The 26,966-nt window shown below is 34.5% G+C and overlaps 2 protein-coding genes across 3 annotated transcripts in view; one reads left to right on the forward strand and one right to left on the reverse strand.

The window, feature by feature from the left end:
- The window catches only part of LOC126967690 (protein prickle-like), a 190,651-nt gene that overhangs the window by 121,117 nt on the left and 42,568 nt on the right, over positions 1-26,966 (forward strand). Inside the window, exon 6 of one of the 2 annotated variants that reach the window (XM_050812276.1) lies at positions 16,475-16,525. The exons of the other annotated variant lie outside the window; for it this stretch is intronic. Within the exon in view, the coding sequence (XP_050668233.1) occupies positions 16,475-16,510 (36 nt within the window). The 3' untranslated portion in view covers positions 16,511-16,525. Of the gene's footprint in view, positions 1-16,474; positions 16,526-26,966 lie in introns of those variants that run through there. 2 annotated transcript variants of the gene reach the window in all.
- LOC126967698 (uncharacterized) lies at positions 20,562-23,210 on the reverse strand. The gene is made up of 2 exons (XM_050812299.1): positions 21,289-23,210; positions 20,562-20,945 (listed from the first exon to the last, which is right to left on the reverse strand). Exons 1-2 carry the CDS (start codon positions 23,169-23,171, stop codon positions 20,765-20,767), a joined length of 2,064 nt encoding a protein of 687 aa, XP_050668256.1. The 5' UTR covers positions 23,172-23,210; the 3' UTR covers positions 20,562-20,764.

Here is a 26,966-nt window from a genome sequence, read left to right on the forward strand (position 1 = left end):
GCACTTAAGGGTCGCGATTTCAGCTAAAAAATTTAAAGAGTCAATGCCCTGAGTGCCATCTGGTGCGCTCGCGCCGGCCATTCGATGACTCTGAAGAAATGTTGTTTTTTGTACGCACCCCGTAGCAACCGATCACAATTTTAAAAAGCATCTTGAAACTTTGAACGCTGACTAATATTGAACTCTATTATCATTGAGTAAGGAAAGCCCGAGATTGTAATAAGCCGTAATTCGAATTGGTAATGAATTTGGAGGGTTGGTTAAGGCTGAGTATATTGTTGCATAAGAAAATATTTTGCTCCATATGTTTGTTGTTATAAGGTCTAAATGAACAACTTATCGCAGTTTGAATATTAATACAGTGGTTGTGGTAAGGGAGATTATATTAAGATAAATGGAGTATAATGGCACACACGTACGCAGCGCGTGCTAAAATGAATAATTTATGAAATTTCTTCGGAAGCTATAAACAAGAATTGAATGAACGAATGTTCTTTAATAAACTTCAAGTAAAATTATGTATCAAGCGACGACTGCATTGCACAGAAAAATATATCTACTCAATTGAAATATAATAACAATATTGAAATCAAATTTAAATAACATTGATGAGAAAAATAATATTTATGTATTTCAGTACGTCCTTAATAGACACTTTAGTAAATTTGTTGTTTATATATTTTAATTGTTATTGTCAGGAACTGGTTCTAGTATAATGGCCCATTAAATATTAACACGCCGTGTCTTATAATATATAATTAATGATTTTCACTGATACGGATTCGTAGACACACCACAGATTCAAGAGCATATCACAAACACACCTTGTCCTATATCGTTTGTTCAATCATACTAAAGGGAGCTTACGACTAAATATAATTCAATATACACCCTCTTCCTGCCAAATATGTGCTTCCTGCTTACAAAGCATACGTGCGTTCTCTTACATACCTGCTCGTGGGTAATAAAGTATATTTTTCTTCAATCTCAGTTTAGTAAACCTCGCTGGCCGAGCAGGTGTGCTGCAAGGATCTACTCTGGGGCCGCTTTTAGATTCACAATCTTTAGACACGTGGCTTGGGGTGATGCTAGCAGAAAAAGTGCCGCAGCTTTCGACTTCCGTGTGGTACAAACATAAACAGAATTATATTGCCATAATGTTTTTCCGGTGTGTGAGTTTGAATTGCTGATTTTGAGGTCCTTAAGTGATCTTGTGCCAATTATGTGTCCCTTGAGGGAGTTCTGCAATATATACCAGTATTAATGTGTTTTCAACATTACAAGGGCTCATGTATTTGTTTACAATACAATATATTGTACATTTTTAGCGCATTTTATATCTAAACAAAAATAAAAAAATTACCATTCACAAAACCCTAGCTATAAAAGCATTTTATAAATATTTTTGACGAAATTTAACTAACACAGACTTAATTGGACCACGTGCTAGATGTATATAGCCTAGGTGAAAAATATGATTTGACATTTTTGAACATAACAGAGTTCGTAATCCAAAGGATTTGGCTGCTCAAATAGTAGCGATCAATCATTTAACAATATACCATTTACTTGGTTGCGTGTGGAATGGTTGACGTGGAATGGAGTACATTATAGGCTTGTAGCTTGTCAAATTGTTTAGCTATGGGATATTATAACAATAAATCTCCATTATTTTAGGTTGAGCTTGATTTTATCTACAAGGGTATTTATTCTAAAAGAACCTTTCATACATTATAGTTTCGTTATAGGCTTTTGTATGTTTTATTAAGTATGTGTCTAGATCCATTTATAAACACGTCGATAGCACTAGGATGTACCACAAAGCAATTTTCAAAACACCGTATAGCTCTGAAAATTAAATTAGAATATGAAATCACTTATTGAAAGTCAAAGCCACCCGTTCAGAAATTAGTGCTTCATACCTGAGCATAGACGAGCTGACGGCCACAAGATACTCAGCAGGAATTCTCATTTTTTTTAAATCCAATACATTCAAATTTATAATTTAACTCGTTTGACAGTGGTTGCTCCGATTCCCAATCTCTATGTAGGTATGTTTTAGTAATGTTCATATGAACATCTTTTAACAAGTCTTTTGAATTTCGTAAAACATTTTCTAGAATCATGTTGTGAAAGCATTTACATCGTTGATTGTTGATTAAATGTTCATATTGTGTTGACGTCAAATGCCAAAAGGTAAGTGATATTTGCCTTTGGGCACCTAATTTTATTTCTTGATTCTGCTAGAACGAGCAGAAAGTTCACTCCTGCAATGATCTCTCTTGTGGCCAAGTCTTCTTAATGCTATACATGGGTGGACCAAGCCCAACCAACTAATACAATACTAATATGAATAACAACTTCCCATATATAAATAGAATTTCCTAGATCCTATAGAATCCTTTATGAGAGAATTCCTTGTATGAGAGCTGCGTGATAAGAACATAATATACCACCTGTCCTCGTCAATCATCTGGTGAGGCTACGTGGACCTTGGCCAGCTTGCTAAGATTTGCTTATGCTACAAGTTCTAAAGATGGCTGTAAGCGTCATGTGGACGTGTTTGTATCGATCTGCTCCAATCACGTAATACTTGCATTGTTTTATTCGAATGTATTCGGCGCTGCGCTTTGTATCTGTTGTTTATCGGACGCTTTGTATCTGATGTCCTTCAACCGTCCGATCTCACAGGATGTGAGAGGATTTATTCTGATTATTTCTATACCCGAGCGTTCGCGAACTGGATCCGACCCGAAACGGGTAATTTGTAACTGCCGTGAAGCAGTAATGGCTAAGCTGAAAATATCAAATTTCCAAAACGTCTTGTTTTGTAGTGAAGACTAACGGAACACCAAAACAGAATAACCGTACTGTATATCACAAGCCGGCAGACAAAAATACAAAACAGCAGGTCGCTCTGCGGCACAACAGATGTTCAAAAATTTGACAGTTAGCTCCAACACACACCTTGCTGCCGTCAACAACGTCAACGATTATTCAAGCCAATAGCGCTTCTGTTTCGTTGTTATAAAATCTAATTTACATCAACTTTTTATTACCTTGATAAGTATTAAAGTTTCTGAATTGCGGATTCCCTTTCATTTCGCACCTTTCCGAAATAAATTTGATATCAAACTACACATCTGTTTCTGTGGTACATGTCCGTGTATTATATTATGTTCATATATATTTTTATTGTTACAGGTACGTTAATAGAGTGTATATGAAGTAAAATGGTGGTAAGTACGTAACTTAAGATGTGACAAGGATTGTGTCAGTGAAAAACTCTGGGTCAGACGAAAGTCTTGACACTAACCCGCATACACACACAAACACATTTTTGTACCTTTTGCTGTTTATACTGCATCCAGTCGACTGAATGATCTTGAACGTGAGAAGAAGCCACAGTGTCGTAGTAAGTCGCGGCCCACACCAGCGACCATCATGACGTGTGCCATCGCCTCAAACCGGATGACATCATAGATGCTAGTTGTATCCGCCTGCCTATTGTTGACAGAATATCCCGTCCTCTTGGAGCATTTAGACACGGCAAAACTTCTAGGGTGATATTTTAATAAGCAGACAGGATGCCGGTTAGGTGATTAGCAGGGCGGCGTCATTTATGACGGCACGCAAAAATGTGCTTTGAGATTGATTTGTGGTCAGAACGTACCGCTTACCAGCAGGAGAACATGTTGTTCTGTTTATAACAAATGCCATTGATGGTTACAAGACGACTGAAGGCTCCTCTGCACAGGATGCCGGCTAGATTATGGGTACCACAACAGCGCCTATTTCTGCCGTGAAGCAGTAGATAATGTGTAAGCATTATTGTTCGGTCTGAAGGGCGTCGTAGCTAGTGAATTCACTGAGCAAATGCGACTTAACATCTTATGTCTCAAGGTGACGAGCACAATTGTAGTGCCACTGAGAGTTTTTGGATTTTTCAAGAATCCTGAGCGTACTTCATTGTAATGGACAGGGCGTATAATTTACCATCAGCTGCTCGTCTTGTCCCTTATTAACACAAAAAAAATACGTCGGATAGCTTGACGTCCTAGCGATCTATCTCTGGTCTATTCACACGAGATGAGTTACTGTCTGCCAGCCTGTGATATTTTGTAGCCTGAATGTAAGGACGAGTACTTAAAGCAGACAATAACAAAAGAAAGCAGTGTGCTGCACGTGCGCGGTGCGTGACGCGAGGGACAGGTGGTCATCGGAGTGCTGATGAGTTGGTAATGGCCGCCGCTGATCAACTGTGAAATTAATGTTCGGGACTTATGGAGCCGAGCTGTTGTCGACCACTGGACTCACTGACTTATCAATCTATATTACAATACAACCGATTCGACTCTTTGTAATATTATAATGATTATATATTCAAAAAATACTATCACAAATAAGAATTTTTAAGTTATTAATTAGATAGTATAGTAATTATGTTACTAAACTAAAATTATAAGCTAAAGAGTTTTAACTATGAATCGTTTAGTTTACCAGTGTCTCCTTTGCACAGGATGACGGCTAGATTATGGGTACCACAACGGTGCCTATTTCTGCCGTGAAGCAGTAATGTGTAAGAATTATTGTATTTCGGTCTGAAGGGCGCCGTAGCTAGTGAAATTACTGAGCAAATGAGAATTAACATCTTATGTCTCCAAGGTGAGAAGCGCAGTTGTAGTGCCGCTCAGAATTTTTGGGTCTTTCAAGAATCCTGACCGCCACTGCATTGTAATGGGCAGGGCGTACAATTACTAAAATTATAATTATTTTTATAAAAAAAAGTTTTGTGGAGCAAAATAAAAAGGCAGACTGCTTCCAGAGCATCCATTGTCTATAAAATATTTCGTAATAATTGTAATGTTAAGTTAGTCAATAATTGAGAAATATTGGATGAGCTATAAAAAATATCAGTGACTTCTTTTAATAATTGTCAAGGTGTACCGTACCGCGATACGACCTATAATATCGCGGTGCAACCGTGACCTTACATATGGAAGGTTGCCTGTTCTTTTAATTAAACCAGTACCAACCGGCAGCAACCAGTACCCACAACTTTCAATGCGGAACAACACAAGTAAACTGCTGTTTTGCAGTAAAAATAGGTAGTTGTGATTGACTTATTTATTTATTCATGTATAGGAAACAAACAGTATTATGATAAATATTAACAAGCCTTTAAACTCACTTTTACCAGTGAAGTTTCCAACAATTATACGACACTTTTAGTTAAAAGGTAACCAACGTTAAGATAAAAACCACAAATCAAAAGTAATACAAATTAGCAAATAATTAAAAGCTATATAAGTTACACACTCCTATTATACAATACTATAATGAATTAGTTACAATGAGTTCAGAAAAAAATATAAGAATGGGGTTAAAAAAATCAGTAATTATTTTTATCTACACCCATGCTTTTATTTATGTTAATTCATTTTGGGTGTTTTAATGTTAGCTTATTGCCAACATTAAAACACCGAACGACCTGATAACCATTACATCATCCAAACGAGTGTTGTAATGTTGTACTGAATTTCATAACAACACTCCTAAGTTTTTTTTCGATCCCTGATCCCGAAGTCTTGTATGCAACTGTTGATAATTAGGTATTAAAACACTCATGTGATACTATTATCACACGAAGCGAAGCCGAAAACCCACATTCGTGTTTTAATACCCCTTATTACACAACAGTTGCATAAATAAATAACTATAAATTATCAAAAACCATGGATCTAACTTATCATATTCCAAATTAATTTCATTCGTATTCATATAACTAAGTATTTATACCTATAGTATATTAACCCGTATACATTAAGAACGCTATAAAATAAGTCTGCAATCAATTGGCGGCACTATAATTTAGTTCTCATTACACTCAAGCCTAATAGCTAATTATTAAAGCTTTTACAAAATCTAACCAACTCTTGTAATTGGCCAATAAAGTCCAACAATATTGTGCTCGAGTTTCGTGAAGCGAGCCGGCCGCGGCGCTCCGTAATCACTCGATAATTTAACTTTTATTTATGATTTATTCATGCCTCAATGTTGTTTTATAGTTGAGGTTATGAACTGCTAGTATTCATATCAAAACGTGAACTACAAAGTCTCGTTCTTCATGATATAATAAAAGTTGTATATGTTATTGTGGTCGTGTTTATAGTTACCGAGTAGCATTAAAAATTTAAATTCTAGATTATTTAAGTTATGGAATTCATGGATAAGAAATACTGATATTGATTGTAATATTTGCATGCTAGGAATAGTGCTAGCAAAACGTATAAGCTCATTAATATAATATTTTAACACCATTTTATACTATGTTTTTTGCAAATAAATATATTATTATTATTAAAATCTGATTGTTATAATAGTTTGAAGAAAAGGTCTCTTCACTTTGTAGTGACATGATCCCGTTGTCGTAGAAATTAAGGATTCTGATCAAAAAATCTTGACAAGTAGTTACAGTATACCTATATCATTGATCAATTCTGGTCGCTTTCTCTCTACTTCTTACTTTAATAGTTAATTCTTTTATCAGTTATTTACAGTAGAGATCCGAATCGATCGGTTCATCCCGGCAGTACTTGCTCATAATGAATACTGCCTTTTCTATCCCACAACACAGACATACACACAGCATAACCTTATTGCGAGATAACCTGGGTTTTGTCGCAGTATGTTAACCCTGACCGACTGTTTTTCACCGACCTTTTCGGAAGTTCGTATTCTATTTCATTACGTCTCAATAAAGAATCGCAAATGAGTACAGGGTTCAGTAGGCTTCTTTCAGTAAGTTATTTTTTGTACTTATCTTTTTTTAAATGATCAAAAAATTTCATTAGCTATATCGTTTTCCCCGACATATTATTATATTATAGTTTTCATAGAACGTACATCAAACTAAAAACTCTTATAAATATGGGACTACCTTAGATCTATCGACTTTTCTAGAAGAAGTATATGTGATTACAGAGTACATAAAGAGTTACAGATTATAAAAACAGAGTACTTATAAATTATTTCAATTTTTAAATTTGTTTCATTACTCCAAGCACTTGTTACGTTGACATTATATTTTGACCATATAAAGATTGTTTTAGACGTGTATAGTTTAATTGATTATTTAGTACGCGTAACATAAAATAAATTAATATACTCTATGTTTAATTAACGATAGGTAGCCCTAGGCTGCGTTCAAAAAAAGCTATTTATCGTTTCTCTATAGTTCAGTGTGTTATCAAATAAATGTATTTTTAAATATAAGATCTGATGTTTAGTGCTCACCGACGTTAGGCACCGTAGTGGACCGCCAGCCACATTCTCTTGCAACACCAGAGGAGTTACACGCTTTGTTGTATGTGAAAGAAAGTTCTTTGAAAACCACGCTGTGGAGGAACGCCACACAACCAAGAAAATGATGATGAGATGTAGATACAATAGAGTGATTTCTGTAATTCTCGGAATATTTGGTCGTAATTGCTTTGTTTACATCTCCGAGACAACTCTTATAACGGTTTACTGAAACTATTCACCGGGGTTCATGTCACTCAATATCGAGTAAAGATATCTCCTATTTTATGAATAATATTAATTTCGTTTAAGTGTAAGTAATACTTTTTGAGGTCACGAAAACAAGCCATTTTAAATTTATAAGGACTTTAAACCAACTTTCGTTTTGCGGTCATTTATCGGTCTCATTCTCTGCCAAAAAAGTATTATATGGCAGATTATGGTACCTATGGGGAGACAAATATCTGTTACATTTTTATAGATAGCTAGCCGTTCCCGCCCGCTTTGCTGGGCCAATTTTAAAAGGAAACAAATTAAATTTTATTCATCTTATTACAAATACAATACAAAATAAGTAGCCAATAACCATCTAGGATAAATTTCGCATTGAATGGTAGTAGTTATATGTCGATGTGGCAATGGTTTAGGCGTGATTGAGCCTCAAACAAAGACCATTTTCATTATATATATATATACATAGACTAGCTGATCCGACAGACGCTGTTCTGTCAATAGAAAAAAAAAGATGTAACTTGTAAGTTTTTGCAAATAAAGTAGTCTTAAGCCATCGGAAATGTGTAATCAAAGTTAATGAGTTAAAAATGAAGCAAAAAAGTATATCTGATAGATTTTATAATATTAAGTAATTAAATGATCATTTGCGTAACCAGATTCCACATTGTCACTTTATAGTTAGCATTTTTTTAAAGTATTAAAATGTAGGTATATAGAATGTTATCCTTAAGAGATTCGCGGACTTTTATGTAGACATATCACAATACCACTATACATTACTTTGATATATCTCAAAGGGTTTAGACAGCATTTTCGTTGAAAGCTCCCAGACGGCTTATTTTTTCCGACATCTCTAACAAATTTCGTTGATGAAAGCTTTCATGGATATTCGTCATTTTCGGAGATAAAACTATGTATTTAGTAATTGATAAGAAGTAATTTATAAACATTCGTTCGAGCATATTTGAAACTTTGATCTATATGGGGATGAAATAGGAGATAAAAGTTTGCAGGGAATTACTATTAAAGGCATAAAAGGCATTTATTTTCTCAAAATTGATTCCTTTAGAATTCTTTTTGATGTCATTTCTTATACTACTAGATACTACTACCGCTTCGGAAACAAATGGCGCTCTGAGAGAGAAGAAGCGGCGCAAGAAACTCTCCCAGCATTCTTTTTTTTGCGCTCTTTTCAATAAAAATATACAATATTGTACAGTCATTTCTATCGCTATAAAACATCACAATCTAGTCCCAGGCTGTCCGATCATTTAGATATTCAGCAGTGGAGTAATAGGATTTACGACAGAGCCATTTTTTTATAAAACATTTAAATTTATTTATAGATAATGCCTGAACAGTGGCTGGGACTTTATTGTAGAAGTGTATACATTTACCCTTAAAGCTATTATGTATCTTATGAAGCATTAAAGAGACTGTCCACAATGACAAGGAATATCCGGAGTATCGTAGAAGAGAGCTGGGCGGGCGCATACGTACAGCCCTTTGAGACATAACATAAGAATGTATAGTGTAATTGTGTATCATATATAGGTATACACAAAAGTCCGCGATGGCATATGTCTATCTCTTAAAGATAACATACTATACCCATTTTAATATTTTCAAAATTGGCAATTTTAAAGCGGTAATGTTAAAGCCATCTGTACAAATACGATACTAATCCTTATCATTTTCTATTGGCAGAACAGCGCCTGTCAGTCTATATAATATATATAAGAGATTTCCACGAATATAGTCACTCATCACGATATCTTGGGAACCATTAGGCGTAGAGACTTGAAATTTGGTAGTTATATTCCTTTCGCCGAGTAGAGGTAAGCTAAAAACGGATTTTACGAAATTACATCCGCAAGAGTTTTTTTTAAATATGAACAGAACAACGTCTGTCGGGGCAGTTGGTATCTTATTAACTAACAAGCTGGGTGTCACGTCGTTGATATAACTTACACAAACAACTTATTAAATTCAATACAATACACAAAAAGGATCGGCACAATGTTAATAAACCTATATTTTACAAACATTTGAATTTAAAAGGCGTAATGGTGACAAAGTTGTATTTGCGATCGGCGGGGCGGGCTCGCCGAGGAGCCGCTAAGGGGCATCGTGTTCACGAGGTGCAGCTGTAAAGTTGTTTATTTATAATGAGTGATTCACACATAAAATGGGTCAATGCATTATCTGTCCCGATCTGATAGCGCACTGGGATTTTTTGTTTGTTTGCGTGGCGATACATTCCGACCGGCGTTGAGGAATAGGAGCAATTCGGATGCGGCATGTTATAAAATATTATAATTTTTTCAGATAAAAAAGATTTTAGTCAGATATTATCGATTGAATTTTAAATAATGAAATTGCTACTAAATATTATGTTTTTTGTTGCTGCTTTTCTCAAAAGTATTTATTTGGCTTGTAGGTTTTTGTAACTGAATACAGCAAGATTACTGCTACTAGTTCAACTGCAGTCGCGAGCTGAAATAAAAGTTATATTTACTAATGGCGGACCCGACAGACGTTGTCCTGTACACCCGTGTTAAATTTGAATAATCAGTCCAGACGTTAGGAGCTCACTAATATACGCAGGAGAATTATATATGGACTGTATTAAGAATCTTAAAAATCATCAAAATCTGTCCAGCCATTTAGGAGGTAGTTCAATTTTAATAAACCATCCCCGAATCCACTTGAACACACACAGAAAAATTCATTCAAATCGGTCCAGTCGTTTAGAAGTTCACTGTCAACACATGTACAGAAGAATTATATATATAAAGATTATGAAATGTTTGTCATTAGTCACAAAACATATTACTCCACTTCCACACACATGTATTGCGCCACAAATATTTTGAATACAAGAGTCGTTTACCACATCCAAACTAAACATTTGTTTCTCAGCTCTGTGCGGGGACCTGTTCCAAGAACATAATACAATGATTGTCGCTTAGCATCTCCTCCCAGGCTCCGCCAGGGTGTCCGGGGGGTACAGTGCGTCGGCTGGCGGGGGCAGGAGGAGGCGTCAAGTTATCACGCCCGAACCTGGAGGCGCCAAACAATTATGTTACAAAGATTTAGAGTTCATTGTAGAGACATTCAGAATTATATTTCATCCATACCACAGATTATCCAAATGTTTTGAGATTTCTTTATTGGTATTCCGCCAATATTTGTCTTTAAACAATTCGACACGTGTTTCGCCTCTATACGAGGCATCCTCAGGAGATGCTGACTCGCCAAACTCTGGCACGACACTCAATCAAGACGCCTACCTCAATACATTTTCTATACTACAGATTATAATTTTGTCCCGAGAAACCGAGGTATTTCAAACTTACTATAACTAAATATTATTTAAGTTGAAAGCAACAACACAGGGTGGGTACCTAAACTTGATTGAACCACGTGGTAAACTTGGGCCTAAGATTACCTCATGACGTGAAAATTTCCAACGGATTAACGAAAAAATACTATAATAACTGTAAATAACCGGATAACGAAATAATTACATAACTTACGAAGCCTTACCTGCTTCGTGATCAAGAAGTTGGAATCTCTAAGATTGAGTTTTTTATCTACATGATGATCCGCTTCGGGGAGGCAGAGGGAGCATTTGGCCATAAGGAGGAGACAAGCAGGAGGTTCAGCTGTTGGTATCTGATACGCCCTGCCCATCACAATGCAGTGCCGCTCAAAATGCTTGAAAATCACAAAAATTCTGAGTGACAGTACAACTGCCCAGTAATTTCACGAGCTACGACGCCCTTCAGACCAAAACACACTACAGATTAGTGCTTTACGGCAGAAAAGAAGGCGCCGTTCTGTGCAAAGGAGCCTCCCGCTAGGCCTCACTTCTTCACACTTTAATTACAGATAAGATAATAATAGTTAAATGTCTCTTCCACGAGAGTTAGATCTGTGTCGTTACGTTGCGGACGACCGCGGTGGCCGACGCTGCCGCCACCTCGATCTCATCCGAAGATCAACTCTAAGATAACCGACACTCAACGAACACTCGCCAAATATATTATCTCTTACATGATGACTTCATTATCACCACTTTTTTTTTAATATCTTGCAATCTAATTAGTCTTAAAATGGTATTAGTCCAGTGACCAATCCATCTTTTAATGCCAATACGTTAATAAACCCTTAAAAAGAACTTTTACTCATCAGATTGCAAGCGAGTGCGTTTGGATGGGCGTTTATACGTTTAAATGCATATGACTTGAGTTCATTTAGTATCTCCTGTTTGACCATTGGTACTTTCAGGTCGCGATGAAGTTGAACGTTGGTGATATACCAAGGTGAATTTGTTATGATCCGCCGTTATGACTTTATTATAATTATCTGATGGTATTTTGTTTCGTTGCAGTAACATTATCACCATTCAACAAACTACATAGTACCTACAGATATCGTAAGAATTGCTGAAACTGATGATGAATTTTTTATAATATATTTTATTTATAATTATTTAAATAATATATAATTTTATACAATTATACATGAAAAAATTTCTTTTTTTTTACCTAGCTATAAGTTAACTAGTGGGAGGCTCCTTTGCACCGGATGCCGGCTAGATTTTGCGTATTTCAATAATCTTGAGCGGCACTGCATTGTAATGGGCAGGGAGTGTCAATTACCATCAGCTGAACGTCCTGCTCGTCTCGTCCCTTTTTTTGATAAAAAAAAAAGAAGTTTTCCTGAAACTGTAAATGCATCATTGTAGAATATGTTATGTACATACTTTACTCGTTATATTTATTAACATCTGTATTAAAAGACTATTGTGAACATACATTAAAAGTAACATCTTTATCTATATTCAAATCCTCAAAAATAATTGAAAAGGACGAATTTTAAATTGTAAGTTATTAGCTTAATAAATTTAACCAAGTAGGTATGTATTTTTAATATTTTTTTTGTAGCAAGATGAAAAACGAACATCACTTATACATTAACGTCCTTATAAATAAAAGTAGCATAAAGTAATAACTAAGCATAAAACAAGAATATGTAAAATATTTACAAAAATACATTTTGCTTACGAATGACTTGTTCGGACATTCGGAAAACTTCAGATTTATCATTGTATTGACAATGTTGTCAAAGATAGTGTAAACATTTTGCATTTTATTTGTTTTTCATCAGTTATAACTTTATACCAAGTTTATTTGTAAGGCCGCTAGAATCTAGATAGATTATGACAGCTTTGAAAACGTTGAAAAAATTGAGTTAAGAACTAATATCTATTTTGAGCAATTCACGCACACTAACACAAAGTCATAAAAATCGCGAGTGTAATGCGTAGCTTGTCACGCACACTAAACTAGTATTCGTGTCCTGTTTTTATCGGATGTCTAACAGCAAGAGACTCTATCTAGAGGTTTTTTTTAATGAAAATAAGGCACGAGACGAGCATGACGATCAATTGTAGTACCTCTCAGAAATTTTTGGGTTTTTTTTTGGGTAGGGCGTATCAATTACCATCAGCTGAACGTCTCTTATTTTCATTAAAAAAAGACATAGCAAACAGTGAATCAAATGAGAGTCTTAAGTGAGGATTGGACCATTTGTAATCTGTTCACGGAGCCGGCATCCGAGCAATTACCAGGGCTGTAATAGACAATAGACAGACGGAATCACCAACGTCCGAGTGCGTTCCATTGTTAAGCCTCTATATTGTTTATGTAACTGTTTATGACTCGTCTTGCAGTCATAATTTAGTGTCTTTAATAGCGTTACGTAACATTCGATGACAGAGTAATGTGAAGATGGGCTCCTAGCTACTGTTGGAAATAGCTTCCTTGGCGTGGGGTATTTACTATTGAGACACGGTATTTGAGAAAGTTATACTGGGGGGCTACTTCAACGGCCTTACAAATAAACTTGGTATAAAGTTATAACTGATGATAAACAAAGAAAATGCAAAATGTTTACAATATCGTTGACAACACTGTCAATACAATGATAATTCTGAAGTTTTCCGAATGACAAGCTGCCTTGCAAATAAACGCGGGAAACGTTATACGTCCTAACAAACCATTCGTAAGCAAAATGGCTATTTGTAAACATTTTACATATTCTTGGTTTAAGCTTTGTTATAATTTTGTGCCAATTTTATTTGTGGAGCATGTATAATTATTAACAACAAGACAAAGAAGAAGATTTTCACCTAATAAAAATTTATTTTTTAAGACTACATAGTTCTATATGTTCACAAAAATAAATTATCGATCTATAATTCTCATAATCATATAATTATCGAATTATAATTAATATGAAAGCTCATTATATAATATTCATGTGTTGCAGTGGATGGTGTGAGAGTGATGAGATGAGAGAGTTATTAAGTGTTGCACCTGTTCGAGGTATGTTAATGTTTATTTTGTATTATATATCTGGGGCAACAACAATACCGTAAGATACAATAGCGACGATAATCGAGACATTATAATTTAAAAATATTTAGCCGGGTATAAGACAAACAAGAAAAGCTATTAATGTCTTTGTATACCAGAAATCGAATGACCTTTGAAACAATCTATCGATATGAATTTAAAAATAAACGTAACATGGGTTATCACACAAGCATAAACCAAATGATCAAATGCATTTGTATAAATCTCTACTCATATTATAAATGAGAATGTAAGTTTGTTTGTTACGCTTTTACGACAGAGCTACTGAACCGATTTTGATGAAATTTGGTATAGAGATAGACTAGAGCTTGGGAAAGGTATATCCTTTCCCTTAAGGCTAAATTTAAAAAAAAACATTTCACGTCGATGGGCTATAACTATACCTAAGTAGGTTTAGTTTGCCATAGCATACTTCCTCGAAAGAAGCTTCATATTCATGTTGAGAACGGGAACCGGAACTGGAATAATACGTGAGATTATCTTCAATAACAAACTTGTTTATTATTTTTACAAACCCTCTATCTACGCGGGCGAAGTCGCGGGCATCAGCCAGTAGATAATAACCATAAATATACGACAGTAGTTAGATATGTTCAGTGGTCAGGATGTCGCCGCGTCCTCGGCGAGGCGGGTAGATACATCACATCCGCAGGGCTGCTCCGAGAGCGAGTGACTCACGCAGACGTCAGCACCAGCGGATACTCAAATTGCCAACGTTTGCACGTTCCACACTTACCAGATACCACTACGATTGTCTGTAAGGATTGTTCCGAAGAGCTGTTTGATGTTTTACCAGTGGGAAGCTTCTTTGTTCAAAATGCCGGCTAGATTATGGGTACCACAACGGCGCCAATCTCTGCCGTGAAGTAGTGTGTAAACAATATTGTGTTTCGATCTGAAGGGCGCCGTAGCTAGTGAAATTACTGGGCAAATGAGACTTAACATCTTATGTCTCAAGATGACGGCTTGGTTTTTCAAGAATCCTGAACGGCACTGCACTGTAATGGGCAAGGCGTATCGGTTACCATCAACTGAACGACGTCTCGTCCCTTATTTTCATGAATAAAATATAAAAAAATCCGATCTGGCTCCGAATGTCACCATCCACTAACTTAATAATTAACCTGCGATGTTTTTAAGTCATCTGAAACAGGTACCAAAAAAATGTACACTCATCTCGATTGCTAGCAATGCTCGTCGAGATCGTCTGGAATTACAAGAAACGATTGTCCCCTCGCCCATGAGAATAGAGACAGCTCACTAAAATGTAAAAATAGGAAAAATATTAATAATATGTTAACAAGTGACATAATTTTTTTTGTTACTTCTTATAAATTGTTTTGCCAGTAAGAAAACATAATCATATCAAATCAACAATATTTTATTTCATAGGCAAATCATATTACTATGAAATGTGTCATTTTCTTCGTACAGCTCATTCGGAAAGCAGATTTCCTTAAAGAAGAACGAGCAAGAAACTTACAAGTTCTTATTTTTAATGCAATTTACAAATAATTTCAATTAAAATATATGCAAAGTGATGCAACAAAAATACCCAAACGTCAAATACTAAATTACACGAGTACGTCAAAAAAAAGGTAAATTAATAATTAAAAGAAAAAAAAAAGAGTTATTAAGTACAGTAGATGCATCAATCCACACGTACTTTAAATAAATAAAGGCATCATGCAAGTCTTTTATTAAATAAAATATATAGTAATCAAAATCACATCTTAATCGATTAAGGGAACAGACAAATAGAATTTTTTTTTTGTTATTAGCTCCGTGTTTCTATGCATAGCAATAAGTAGCTATAATGTTGATATTACAAATAGGCACTACACTCACATTTGGTATACAGGTGTCCACAACTTCAAATTGTTATTATTTTCACCCTAGCCAAACTCTCTAAGAAATAAAAGTAGTTTATAAAAAAACTAAAAAACGTGCTTTGGTTGAAAAGAAATGGTTGAAATTTAAAATGAACATCAATTCCTGCCTTATCGACAATAAATGAAAAAAAATATATAAATAAACTAAAATCTTATTTTACAAATTGAAAAATGGAATTATTTTATCAAATTAATGTATTGTCATCGGTCCTCGATAAATCTACGAAGTTTGAACGGAATCTGGCCGTTGAAAGTGGGTCATAATCGGGCCCATATGAGTCGGCTACTAACAAATATACATACAGGTGAAGCTAATAAAAAAGCGTTTAAAAAGCGATTTACTCGATTGTTAAAAATGTGCAGTCAATAATAGATTGACAAATGACGGCTATAATCTTGTAAAAAAAGGAGATAGCCGGAATCTACTACGTTTTAAGCAACTGTTCGCTTTCAAACTAAGCTGGATTAAGCCCTAAAATTAAGTCGCCAATCGCCGTACTGCAATTATTTCATTTTCAAACTTATGTCATGTCTTTGATTATTTTGATATCAGGAATGCTTGATGGTAGATGAAAACAGATAACACATATTTGATTGCAGCGGATCTTTCACCGGTACAAACATACAGACAGCTGATGTGATAAGATTGCAGGATACACCTTGCGCCGCGGTGACTATGTCATCTAAATACATGTACAAACACAGTGACAACCGATTCGTTTATTTATACGAGTATGATGATAATAAATAAACATATGAATCATTGTTTTAGTTTTCATAGTCTAGTAGATAGTTTATAAATAATGTTTTGTAAATGTATTTCAAAGACTGGCTCTTAGAAGATATAATATGGCAGCACACAGCTTATGGCCACTCAGATCGGCGTGACTTTGTCGCACGGGCAGCGTTCTGTCAACGCGTATTATTTTACGTATATGATTGGATTACTTATAATGAGGATTATTTGAGTGAATGTATCTGAAAGCTATTGAAACTAGCTATAAGACCATGCAAAATAAAACATCTTATAAACAATATAAGGGTCAGAACTTGGTGAGGGAATAGTGAGCCGTACGGCACTTTCGATTTTGGTGTATCTGAAAAATCTAGTCCCTGGGGCATTTGCCGATTACGGAAGGTTAATTTACTAGCATTCGATGATAATAATTGTTAAGAAGGTTAAATTTGCTGAAACCCATGTCCGGCCAGTGCCGCTACGACTAAATATTTCGGATGAACAGATCCAAAAGGATAAAAAAACCAAATCCACCGACAAAGTAATTGTCACTTGTAACAATATAACCGATAAATGAGATATTTAGCTAATCGAAGCAGTACTACCGAACAATCTCTGAAGCCACCTCGATATCGTAATACTTAATTTCACGGCTAACTTGATATCGTATTGGCTATTTAGTTGATATAACGGGCTACACATTTGTCAGAAATATAAACTGTGGGAGACGGACTGTGTCACAGCGCAGGCCGCCATTTTGATTCTCATCAGCTCTTTAGCCTTTAATGACGCTTACTAATGCTAACAATTGAATCCCTATTTTTACAATCTTTGAAGAAGACTCCAGAGCACTACATACCCCATTACCTTACCTTATACTTAACGCACTGTACTTATAAATTAGATAACATAGCCACATCATTAATATTGCTATGTTGAGCACAAGTTAAGCGCGCAAATTAGGGTAAAACAATACCAAAGAATATGTAAATAACTTTACTGTAATTGCTAACAAGCGAGCTAAACACATTTTTGTAGATGTAATACCAACACAATTATATAAAATATATTATAATATGTTTTATTGGACGAGTTAACGATTAATATTGTAATTTATTATTTAATTTTGAACATTTTTTCGACAAATTGATTTTGTTTTTTTTTTGTAGGTAAGTTTTGTTTGCAGGAACACGTTTTTTGTATATATATGTAATTTCAAGAATTTTGTGATTTTAGAAATTTTTAATAAATAAATACTTCAAACAAATTGAAAACAGTCCTTACATGTTATCATGTTTTTATTTATTCGATAAAATAAATAACAATTAGCAAGATCGAAACGAACGATATGTACCCGTCATTATAGAACAATAGAAACTGCATAAAACACATTGCTAGAAATCAATATACTCGACTTTATTTGTTTTGTGATTCCCACGAGTGGGAGTGCGTGGGAAGGGGGGGGGGGGTGTCAGTGATAGTGATGGTTTCACTGCAACCTGCCCTAAAATCTTAGTTATTTATTTATTAATCGCGCGGCGAAGTCAAGAGCTGCCTTATTCATAAAACTTATCCGCTGCGAATGCCGATGGGACAAACATCCGTCTCAGTGTTCGTTGATTTCCTGATGCTCGGGGTGTTGACTGTTTCATTTGTTCAGGTGCGCTAAACCATAACTTTGTAATCTGCCGGCTCTTAAGGCACGTCTAGATATTCGCCATCATCAATCGTCAGTCTAACTCTCGGAGTCGACCACCTGGAGATCTTTTATTACACCTGACAACTGATGGGTGGCAGTTTTTGAATGTAAGGGAGAAGTCATTCTGGATATCTAATATATAAAATTGTCATGTCGCGGTGTTTGTAGTTAAACTCCTTCGAAACGGCTTGACCGATTCCCATGAAATTTTGAGTGCATATTGGGTAGGTCTGAGAATCGGACAATATCTTATTTTCATCCCCCTAAATGTTAAGGATGGTCCACGCCAAACATTTTTTTTGAATTGGTTGAATTATGAGTCAACATTAAAAAATACATACAACTTCAAATTTCCACCCACCTACGATCAACAGTTACTTTTGTATCGCGATTTTAATATCGGCAATACAACGTTTGCTGGCTCAGCTAGTTAATGTATATATTTCGTCCAATAGAACTCTAGGCGCTTCTATAGGGACTTCCATTCTTCCAGTCATATTATCAATATAATGAAGCGCTGGTGTTCCCCAAGGCTTCTCATTCCTCTTATTGTTGTGAGATAGTAGGGCTGCGGTGATCACTTATCCTAGATGTCGCTGAAACTCTCTAGTTCTCAAAAACTACTTCCTACGTGTCCTTACCCTAGTAAGTCCTAACATCCTAAGGTATCAAAAATATTTATTTTGCATATAAATGTGGTTTAAAACCTTCACTAATCTGATATCATTATAGTTTTTTTTTATACAGAATGTATCTTTTATATATGTAGTTATTATCAAATACATACATAGTTATCAACTAGTATGCGTTGTAAGTTGACTGACAAATTATATCCACAATGAAGCCCGTCAACCAGGTGACACGTTGCTATTAAATGCATTATTACTGCATTAATTCCAAAATCCCAACAATATGTATCACAGGGTGCAGTCAGCCGGTGTATTACCGCCCTCATTGAGTTCCGTCGCTCCGACGGACATATTGTCCCGATGTACAGTAATGTCTCGCTCGTCTATTGAGATGTATCGACACGAATTTTACGGCTATTTCCCCACAATATGGGGCCGCGGACACCACAAAGAGACGGCACATCCAGCCCCCGCGCCAATTATCTGCAAATACAGTCCACACTTCACCGCACCCGCCGACATTTGGGCCGATCCCAATTAAATAATATGCACAATTCTTAATTTGTCAAACGCTAAAAGATATTTGTAAATAAATAGACGACGACATACTGAATTAGTATAGGTACTAGTAAAATAACTTCAACTTAACCCAATTGGGCGTACTATTAGTTGCCGCACTCTGCGACTACGCCTACGGTATGTAGTTGGAGCGCAGCGGAGTCCAATCAATGATATTAGTTTTAATAGAATTTCAATAATTAGTTTCTTAATCCGGGCGATACAGCCCTTTTAGGCGCTGCTAGAAGCATATAAGCAACGATTTTTTCTATGAACAAAAAGCAATTGCTAATTGTCTTTTCTCTATAAACAATAATAATGAAGTCAAACATAGAACGCAACTATTACTATGTTATGTACAATATCTATCTGTAATGTTTCCTTGTTAAGTAAAATTAAAAAAAAGTTAAGTAAAATAAATTTATTTTAAAATTTTTGGAACGAAGTTCCTTACGGCAGGCTTGGAGGGGATAGGGATTTTGCTGCGCGACCGAACTGAAAAAAATGTGATGGTAAAACCGTAAGAAAAAATCCGTGGAAAAAAGTGCGTGGAATAAAACCGTTAAATGAGACGTGCGCAGGCGCGACAATCGCATACACAAGCGAGCAGTGTATATATTACCAATATTATTATATTAATATATGATAACGATTATAGCAATATTAGAACGATTTTTTTTGCAATTTGTGTCGATTCTACATTAGCCGAAGGAACTTCGTTCCTACCTGGTGTCCCACGACACCACATCATTTTTTATAAATTACAGCTATTCTGAGACGCCTAATTTCTGTTTCTAATGGTCAACTGACAGCTGACAGTCAGTCCGGTTATTTGCACAGACGCATGATTACAGTTACTATTTGAGTTTCAGTTTTTATAAAATTTAAAGGAATATTATGTTCAAGTATAATGAATCAAAAACCAGACCAGTCTACAGACCGCATCATGAGACAAATAAAAAATGATTAATGAACCCATTCCAGTAAAATCAAAGATGAGCCTTAATAAATTTAACAACATCTGAAGCTCTAATGAGCATTCAATATAAAACACATACACCGAGAAAAGGAGAGATTATACACAGATTTATTATGAAGTTTTCGTAGAAAATTATTTTTAAGAGGTAACATAACATACATTAGTTTTTTATAACATTCGTCACGGACCTCACCTGGTAAAAATTTAGTTTAAAATAACACAAACAATACATTTTTTCTGCATTTATAGCTAAACAAAACAAGTTAATAAGTAGACAAGACAAGTGCAATCATTTTAAGATCAGCAATTCGGAATTAACGTCGTGTCTCCTGCCAGAGCGAACAGCACAGCTCTTCTGATGCAGCTCGCAGCAGTAGGCTCTCGCGAAGCACTGGCCACAGTATCGACAGCGGAACAGACCAGACTGCTTGCTAGCCACGTCTAGCACGTGGCGGCATACACAGCAGTCTCTGAAATAAAATATTCTCCGTGAAATGGTCTGGCTTATCACACAGGCCTGTTATCAAACTCATATTCATGTATTTCTTGACTTCGTTGTGTAGCGTATTGACTTAGTAAATTGCTGCCCACACTTCTTTGCAACACCAAGTCAAGATTGTTTGATTCTGAATGGAATAAATACTCAAAAAATCAGAAGGTTAATAAGAAGAAAAAGTTTACCGTCAATCTAGATAGGATGGCAGAGGATAATTAGAGTTAACATTATGTGATAATTGATCATATCATTGCTATTCAAGTATATGGTTTTTAGATTATCTTTAAATAAGTTTACATTATGTAATTCCTACTTACTTTGATTTCACCAAGTCATGCTGAGCGATATGATCACTCAGCTCAGAGGGTTTGTCGAAATTGGCACCGCATATATTGCAGACGTAACTATATTTAATACTTTTTGTATGGTTCGGCAACGTTAACATAGAAATATAATAACAATAATCAAAACTCGGAATATGTGATAGGAAATGCTTCATTGTCTCTGTAGATACTCGGATCAGTGATAGAAAGCTGAGAGGATCAGTGTTTATTGCAATCGTCATACGTTCTTTCGTTACATTGTTATTGTCGTGCAAATTTTTCTTTACATTTATTGGGTTTCTTAAATCCAGATTTGCTTTAGATGATGTAGTTATTGCAGAACAACATTCGCGGGTCGGTATTTCAAAATGATTTTGTTCTGATATTTTGTTATCATTCAAATCCTCGCTCTTTAGTTCCCTTGAAAATATTTCTTTTAATCTAGATACATCAGGATTCTCACACTCAAAATTATATTTATCTGTAGAATACAATGTTTTCTGAACGTTTTGAGTTCTAAAACGGTTACCAGGGTTATTTATTTCCAAAGAAACCGCTTCACATTGAGTACTGAAATCTAAATTCGAAACTCTTTTTGAATTGCATAGGCACATCATAGGTTTTTTCTTTTTTGAATGAATTCCATCCAATAATATATTTATTGAATTAATAAGTGTTTCTAGTTTAGCCTCAATATTCTGAAGTGATATTTCGTTTACATCATTTTCTGATTGCAGAACTTTTTCCTTTAATATTTTGATATTATCTGATAATGTATTTAATTTGTCTTTTGTACTTTGCTCTATTTCAGTACAACAATCTTTTTTAATAATATTATTTTTTATGATTTCATCTTCACAAAAGCTTGTCTGTGCATTCTTGAAGTTGTTATGACAGCTGCACGGTCTTGAATTCAAAAGCATGGCCATATTTTGGTTGCTAACTTTATTATATTTATCTTTATTTGGTTTGTAACTAGTTTTACGTGTACTTTTCTTTTTAGCAAGTTCTCTTTGCAATATCATCATTCTACCTTGAGATGATGTTGGGTAACATAATGAATCACTTTTGTATGTAAACTGCTGTAATGTATTATTATTTCGACCTCTATTCATTTTATTTGTATTGTTGAAATAATGTTGGCAAGAATTTTCGCCATAAATGTCATCCATTAAATTTTTGCATAAGTTGGACTGTGTCCATGAAAATTTTGTATTAATAATATTATAATAATCATCTTCATCATTTATAACTTCCTGTAGCAATCTCGTATCATTTGGAAGACAATCTTTCATACAATGTTTTGTTTCCTGATGTTTATTCCTCAATTCGGAAATAAAATTATTCCAGGCCACATTTCGTTTCTTTCTTTGATATGTCACTAAAATTTTCTGAAGTAACCGTTGTAATTTTACATTTCTTTCGATCGTTTTGTAAATAAACTCTTGGTTGTATAAATTTAAAACTGGTCGGCAGTATGTTGCTTTATCTGAACGTGATAAACTATCGAAATTTGATCTATTTACTTGCGTTTGAGTTTGTTGACAAGGCATATTTAAATTAATTTCACTATTTCTTTCAATGGTGTAGCCACGGGTATTGCAACACTTTTGGATTAAATATTGTAAATTTGTTTCAATTTCGTGCTTTTTATTTTCAGAATAACCAACATAATACGGAGAGATTTCTATTTTATTAATATTTGATAGAGAATTATAGAGTGAGACTTTGTTTCGCTTTATTTCGTGATTTTGGTTATAATTTAGGCTAGTGTTTCGGGATTGACAATATTTCCTTACAATCTTATCTACGGAGTCATAAGACAGGTTTGAGCTTGAGACAGACATGGCAAGATCACTTTTCGACGAACTATTCATGTTCCTTATTTTATATACACTTTAAATTTATTCACAATGAACTTGGTATATATCAATTCTAAACTATTGTAAATAATTTAATGTGACATTTAATTGACTAGCAATGTGCCAAATACCAAAGAGCATTATATAAGTAGATATTTTCTAGCATACATAACGATTGCTACAGATCACAATAATTATATAACTAAAACAAGGGTCAACCTGTAGTTCTAAGCGGAAAATCTAATAACCAGAATACCATACCTTTTCGGTTTAACGTTTAAATCGAACTTTTATAGGTTGATGTGCAGACCTAGAAAAACTACCCAAGGAAGCTCTAATTTCCATTATTTTTTATTAATTATATTCACAAACTTAGCTTCCTGATGCCCATATAACTTGCAAAATTATTTTCTTATAAGAAAGTCAAAGAGGCACATTTAATGTATAAAATTCCTCTGGATGGCTCACTGTGCAGAGGCAACCAGTGATTTCCGTACGTTTTTTTATTTAATGTTTAATACGTAACATTTTTATCAAATTAGTACCACGAAAACGTACGGGTTGATCTGGGTACAGAGAGCCATTTATTTCATAAAACCTATTCTATTTACAGGAAGTAAAGTAGTAAAGCATGTTTTGATTTTCGTGGTATTTATGTACATTTCTTGCAGCTCTTTGGGCAGTTCGTTAATGTAATCTGGTATTAGGTAATTGAGAGTTCTCTTCCCATTTTTATTATTAATTTTTGGTATGTAGTATTTGTGATTTATATCTTGTTGTCGTAAGCCTAATTTAAATAATTAATTAAATTTTAATCGGTAAGTATTTAACTAAGCGGATTAAGGTATTTTTAAATAAAATATGTGGCGATTATTTCTCACAGTGACATTGTTTGCTTATTGCATATTTAATAACTTGCTGCACAGCACCCTCAATATCCGAGGCGTTGCAAGCGTACATGTGATCTAATATAATTATGTATATAAAGGCGAAGGTCTTCCCTTTTGTAACATTTCTAAAACCTTTTTAGATAAATTACATTAAATACAGCATTCCTATCTCTGGCTAACCAAACACAAGTTTTTAAAGTCAATGTTATTACGAATTATATTTATATTATAAGCTATATATTTATGATATTAAATATAATTTTCTTAACTTAATGTAAAGTTGATGGCCTATATGGTATGGCGCGAATCATCCTATGGTAAGTAAAATGTAAGGTATTTGATATTGAAACGGATTCAAGTGTCGGTAAAATAATATCATAAATATAAGATTTATTTAAGAACCAGTTTGTGACACCTGTCTGTTCAAGAGTCAATAAATTTTCAATTTTAGAATCATAACGCACATGCAAATGAAGTCATTTGGAGCCAAATATACAGAGGAACAGAACAATGTGATGTTAAGGACCTCGGAGACATATGCAGAGGTGTGTGGTCCTCGTCCGATCCTATAAACCCTCACATTTTATTCAATTGGTTTATATTTGAGTTTCATTTGAAGTAACCGGTAATGTAGGTATTGTACATATTACAATTTTCAAACACAAATTTTTATAAGACTACGAGATTGCCAGTATGATTCTGTATACATCAGTTTTTGAAGTTTGAGTATTTTTGTTGCGTCACTTTGCATATATTGTAATTGAAATAATTTGTAAAGTGCATTAAAAATAAAAACTTGTAACACCTAATCAGTTTTGAAAAGAGTAACCTTAGAGTTTCATGCTCATTCTTCGCTGAGGAAACCTACTTTTCAAATGAGCTGTACGAAAAAATTACATATTTCAAGTGTAATATGATCTACCTTTGAAATAAAAATATTTTTATTTTATTACAATTACAATATCTATATATATGTCGTAGGTATATTGTCAAATCCGTGATATTACAATTTTACTATTATAATTTAACGGTTGATTGTGAATCGATTTCATTTCTTTTAATTTAACGGTCTGGTTTTAGTGACATTGTAATGTCACGGGTACACTATAGTGATATGATAATAAATCTATGTCTGTGAGACTGTCAATTTTTTTTACTGCGCAATTTTCAAAACAATAATTGTAAAGATTGGAGGGTGCATGCTATTTTCCATCTGAATTGTAAAGCGTTGTGATTTTATTTTATTTTAAAACAAAATTAATTTTTGGGACCTACTAGTAAACAAAGGCTGATTCACTTAGATATCAATTAGTTTATTACAAGAATGTATACCTTAAAAATAATAACTATACAATAAATACAAAAAACAGACCAATCAGAGACTCATAAACCAACGACCAGTAAAATTGTCAAAATATCATTGCCTCATAATAACACTATAGTGTAGCGGTGACAATACGATGTCACTAAAACCAGGCCGTTAAATTGTAAGGAATGAAATCTATTTACAATCTACTGTTAAATTATAATATCACTAGTGAAATGGTAAAATCATGGCTTTGACAATTTATCTGCGACATATATGTAAAAGAGAAATACCACTGATTCACTCACTGACCAATCACGTAATCTCAGAAACTATAAAGGCTACAAACTTGAATTTTGAATAGTAGGTTACATCTAAGACCTACTTAGGTGTCAGCTATGAAACGGTTTTAAGAAATTACCCCCTAAGGGTTTGAAAAAGGGGTTGGAAGTTTGTATCTATGTAAGTCCCATGCTTATGAAGTTAAAGACATGAAAATCGGCAGATTGGTTATCAGCGTTAAATAATCAAAACCTATTAAAGCTATTTTGGGAAATGAGTGGTTAAATAGGGGATGACCGTCTTTATGGGAACATTTTAAAATTGTTAATATTAACTGAAATTTGAGAGTCAGGTTATTTTTAATGAGTAAGTTTAGGATAAGAAAAGATTTTGACAACATTTCCCCCTAAAGGGTGAAATGAGGGTTGGAAGTTTTAAATAATAAGAAGCTGTATACATTATTTTCGAAAATTGCCCCTTAAAGGTGGTAAAATAGGGTCTCATCCCCGTTTGTATAAAAAAGTTTTATTATTGTTATTCTTGACTTGAAATTTGGAAGCTAGGTTCTTTCTGATGGGTGATAAGTGTCAAATAAGAAACGGTTTCGAGAAAATCCCCCATCATGGAGGTAAAATTGGGGTTGGAAGGTTAGTTATATAAAAGTCCTATGTTTTAGAAGTTCGGGACTTGAAAAGCAACATTTAGGTTATCACTGCTTTAAATAATAAAAATGCGTGACTGTCGCGGCACACTCGGTTGGAATGAAGGTTCTTTCGTAGTATGATATGAATATTTATATAAAAGAGTCGTATTTTTATAAGTTTAAAAGTATTTTTTCAAGGTTTACTCTAAAACTATAAGTCGTTTAGGTCTAAAATTTGGTAACTAGGTTTATATAAGTTCACGAATTCGTACTTATAAGTGTATTTTCGAAATTCAAATTTTGAGGAAAGAAAAAAGAAGAAAAGGGATGAGAACCGTCAATTTAACGCATTTTCATACAAGATTATACTTACGGTATATTCAAACCCATACACTTTTCTCTACCAATAAATATATAGTTAGCCATCTGCACGTCACGTTTCTAATCATGCACAAATAAATGATTTTAAAATAGTAATTGTAATAGAAGGGTGGAAAGTACACACGATGTTTCTCCATATAGTTGTTATGAAGTTTGGCCAAGTATGAGTTGGCGTGCTTGCCACACCTTTGGGGACATCCTTTTTTATGTCCCACTGCTGGCCAGAGGAGACCTACTCTCAAATTTGGTGGGCCACTGCGCTGGCCAAGTGTGGGTTGGCAAGCTTTACACACCTTTGAAAACATTTA

The sequence above is a fragment of the Leptidea sinapis genome, chromosome 13 (genome assembly GCF_905404315.1).
Source record: "Leptidea sinapis chromosome 13, ilLepSina1.1, whole genome shotgun sequence".
Lineage (NCBI taxonomy): Eukaryota > Metazoa > Arthropoda > Insecta > Lepidoptera > Pieridae > Leptidea > Leptidea sinapis.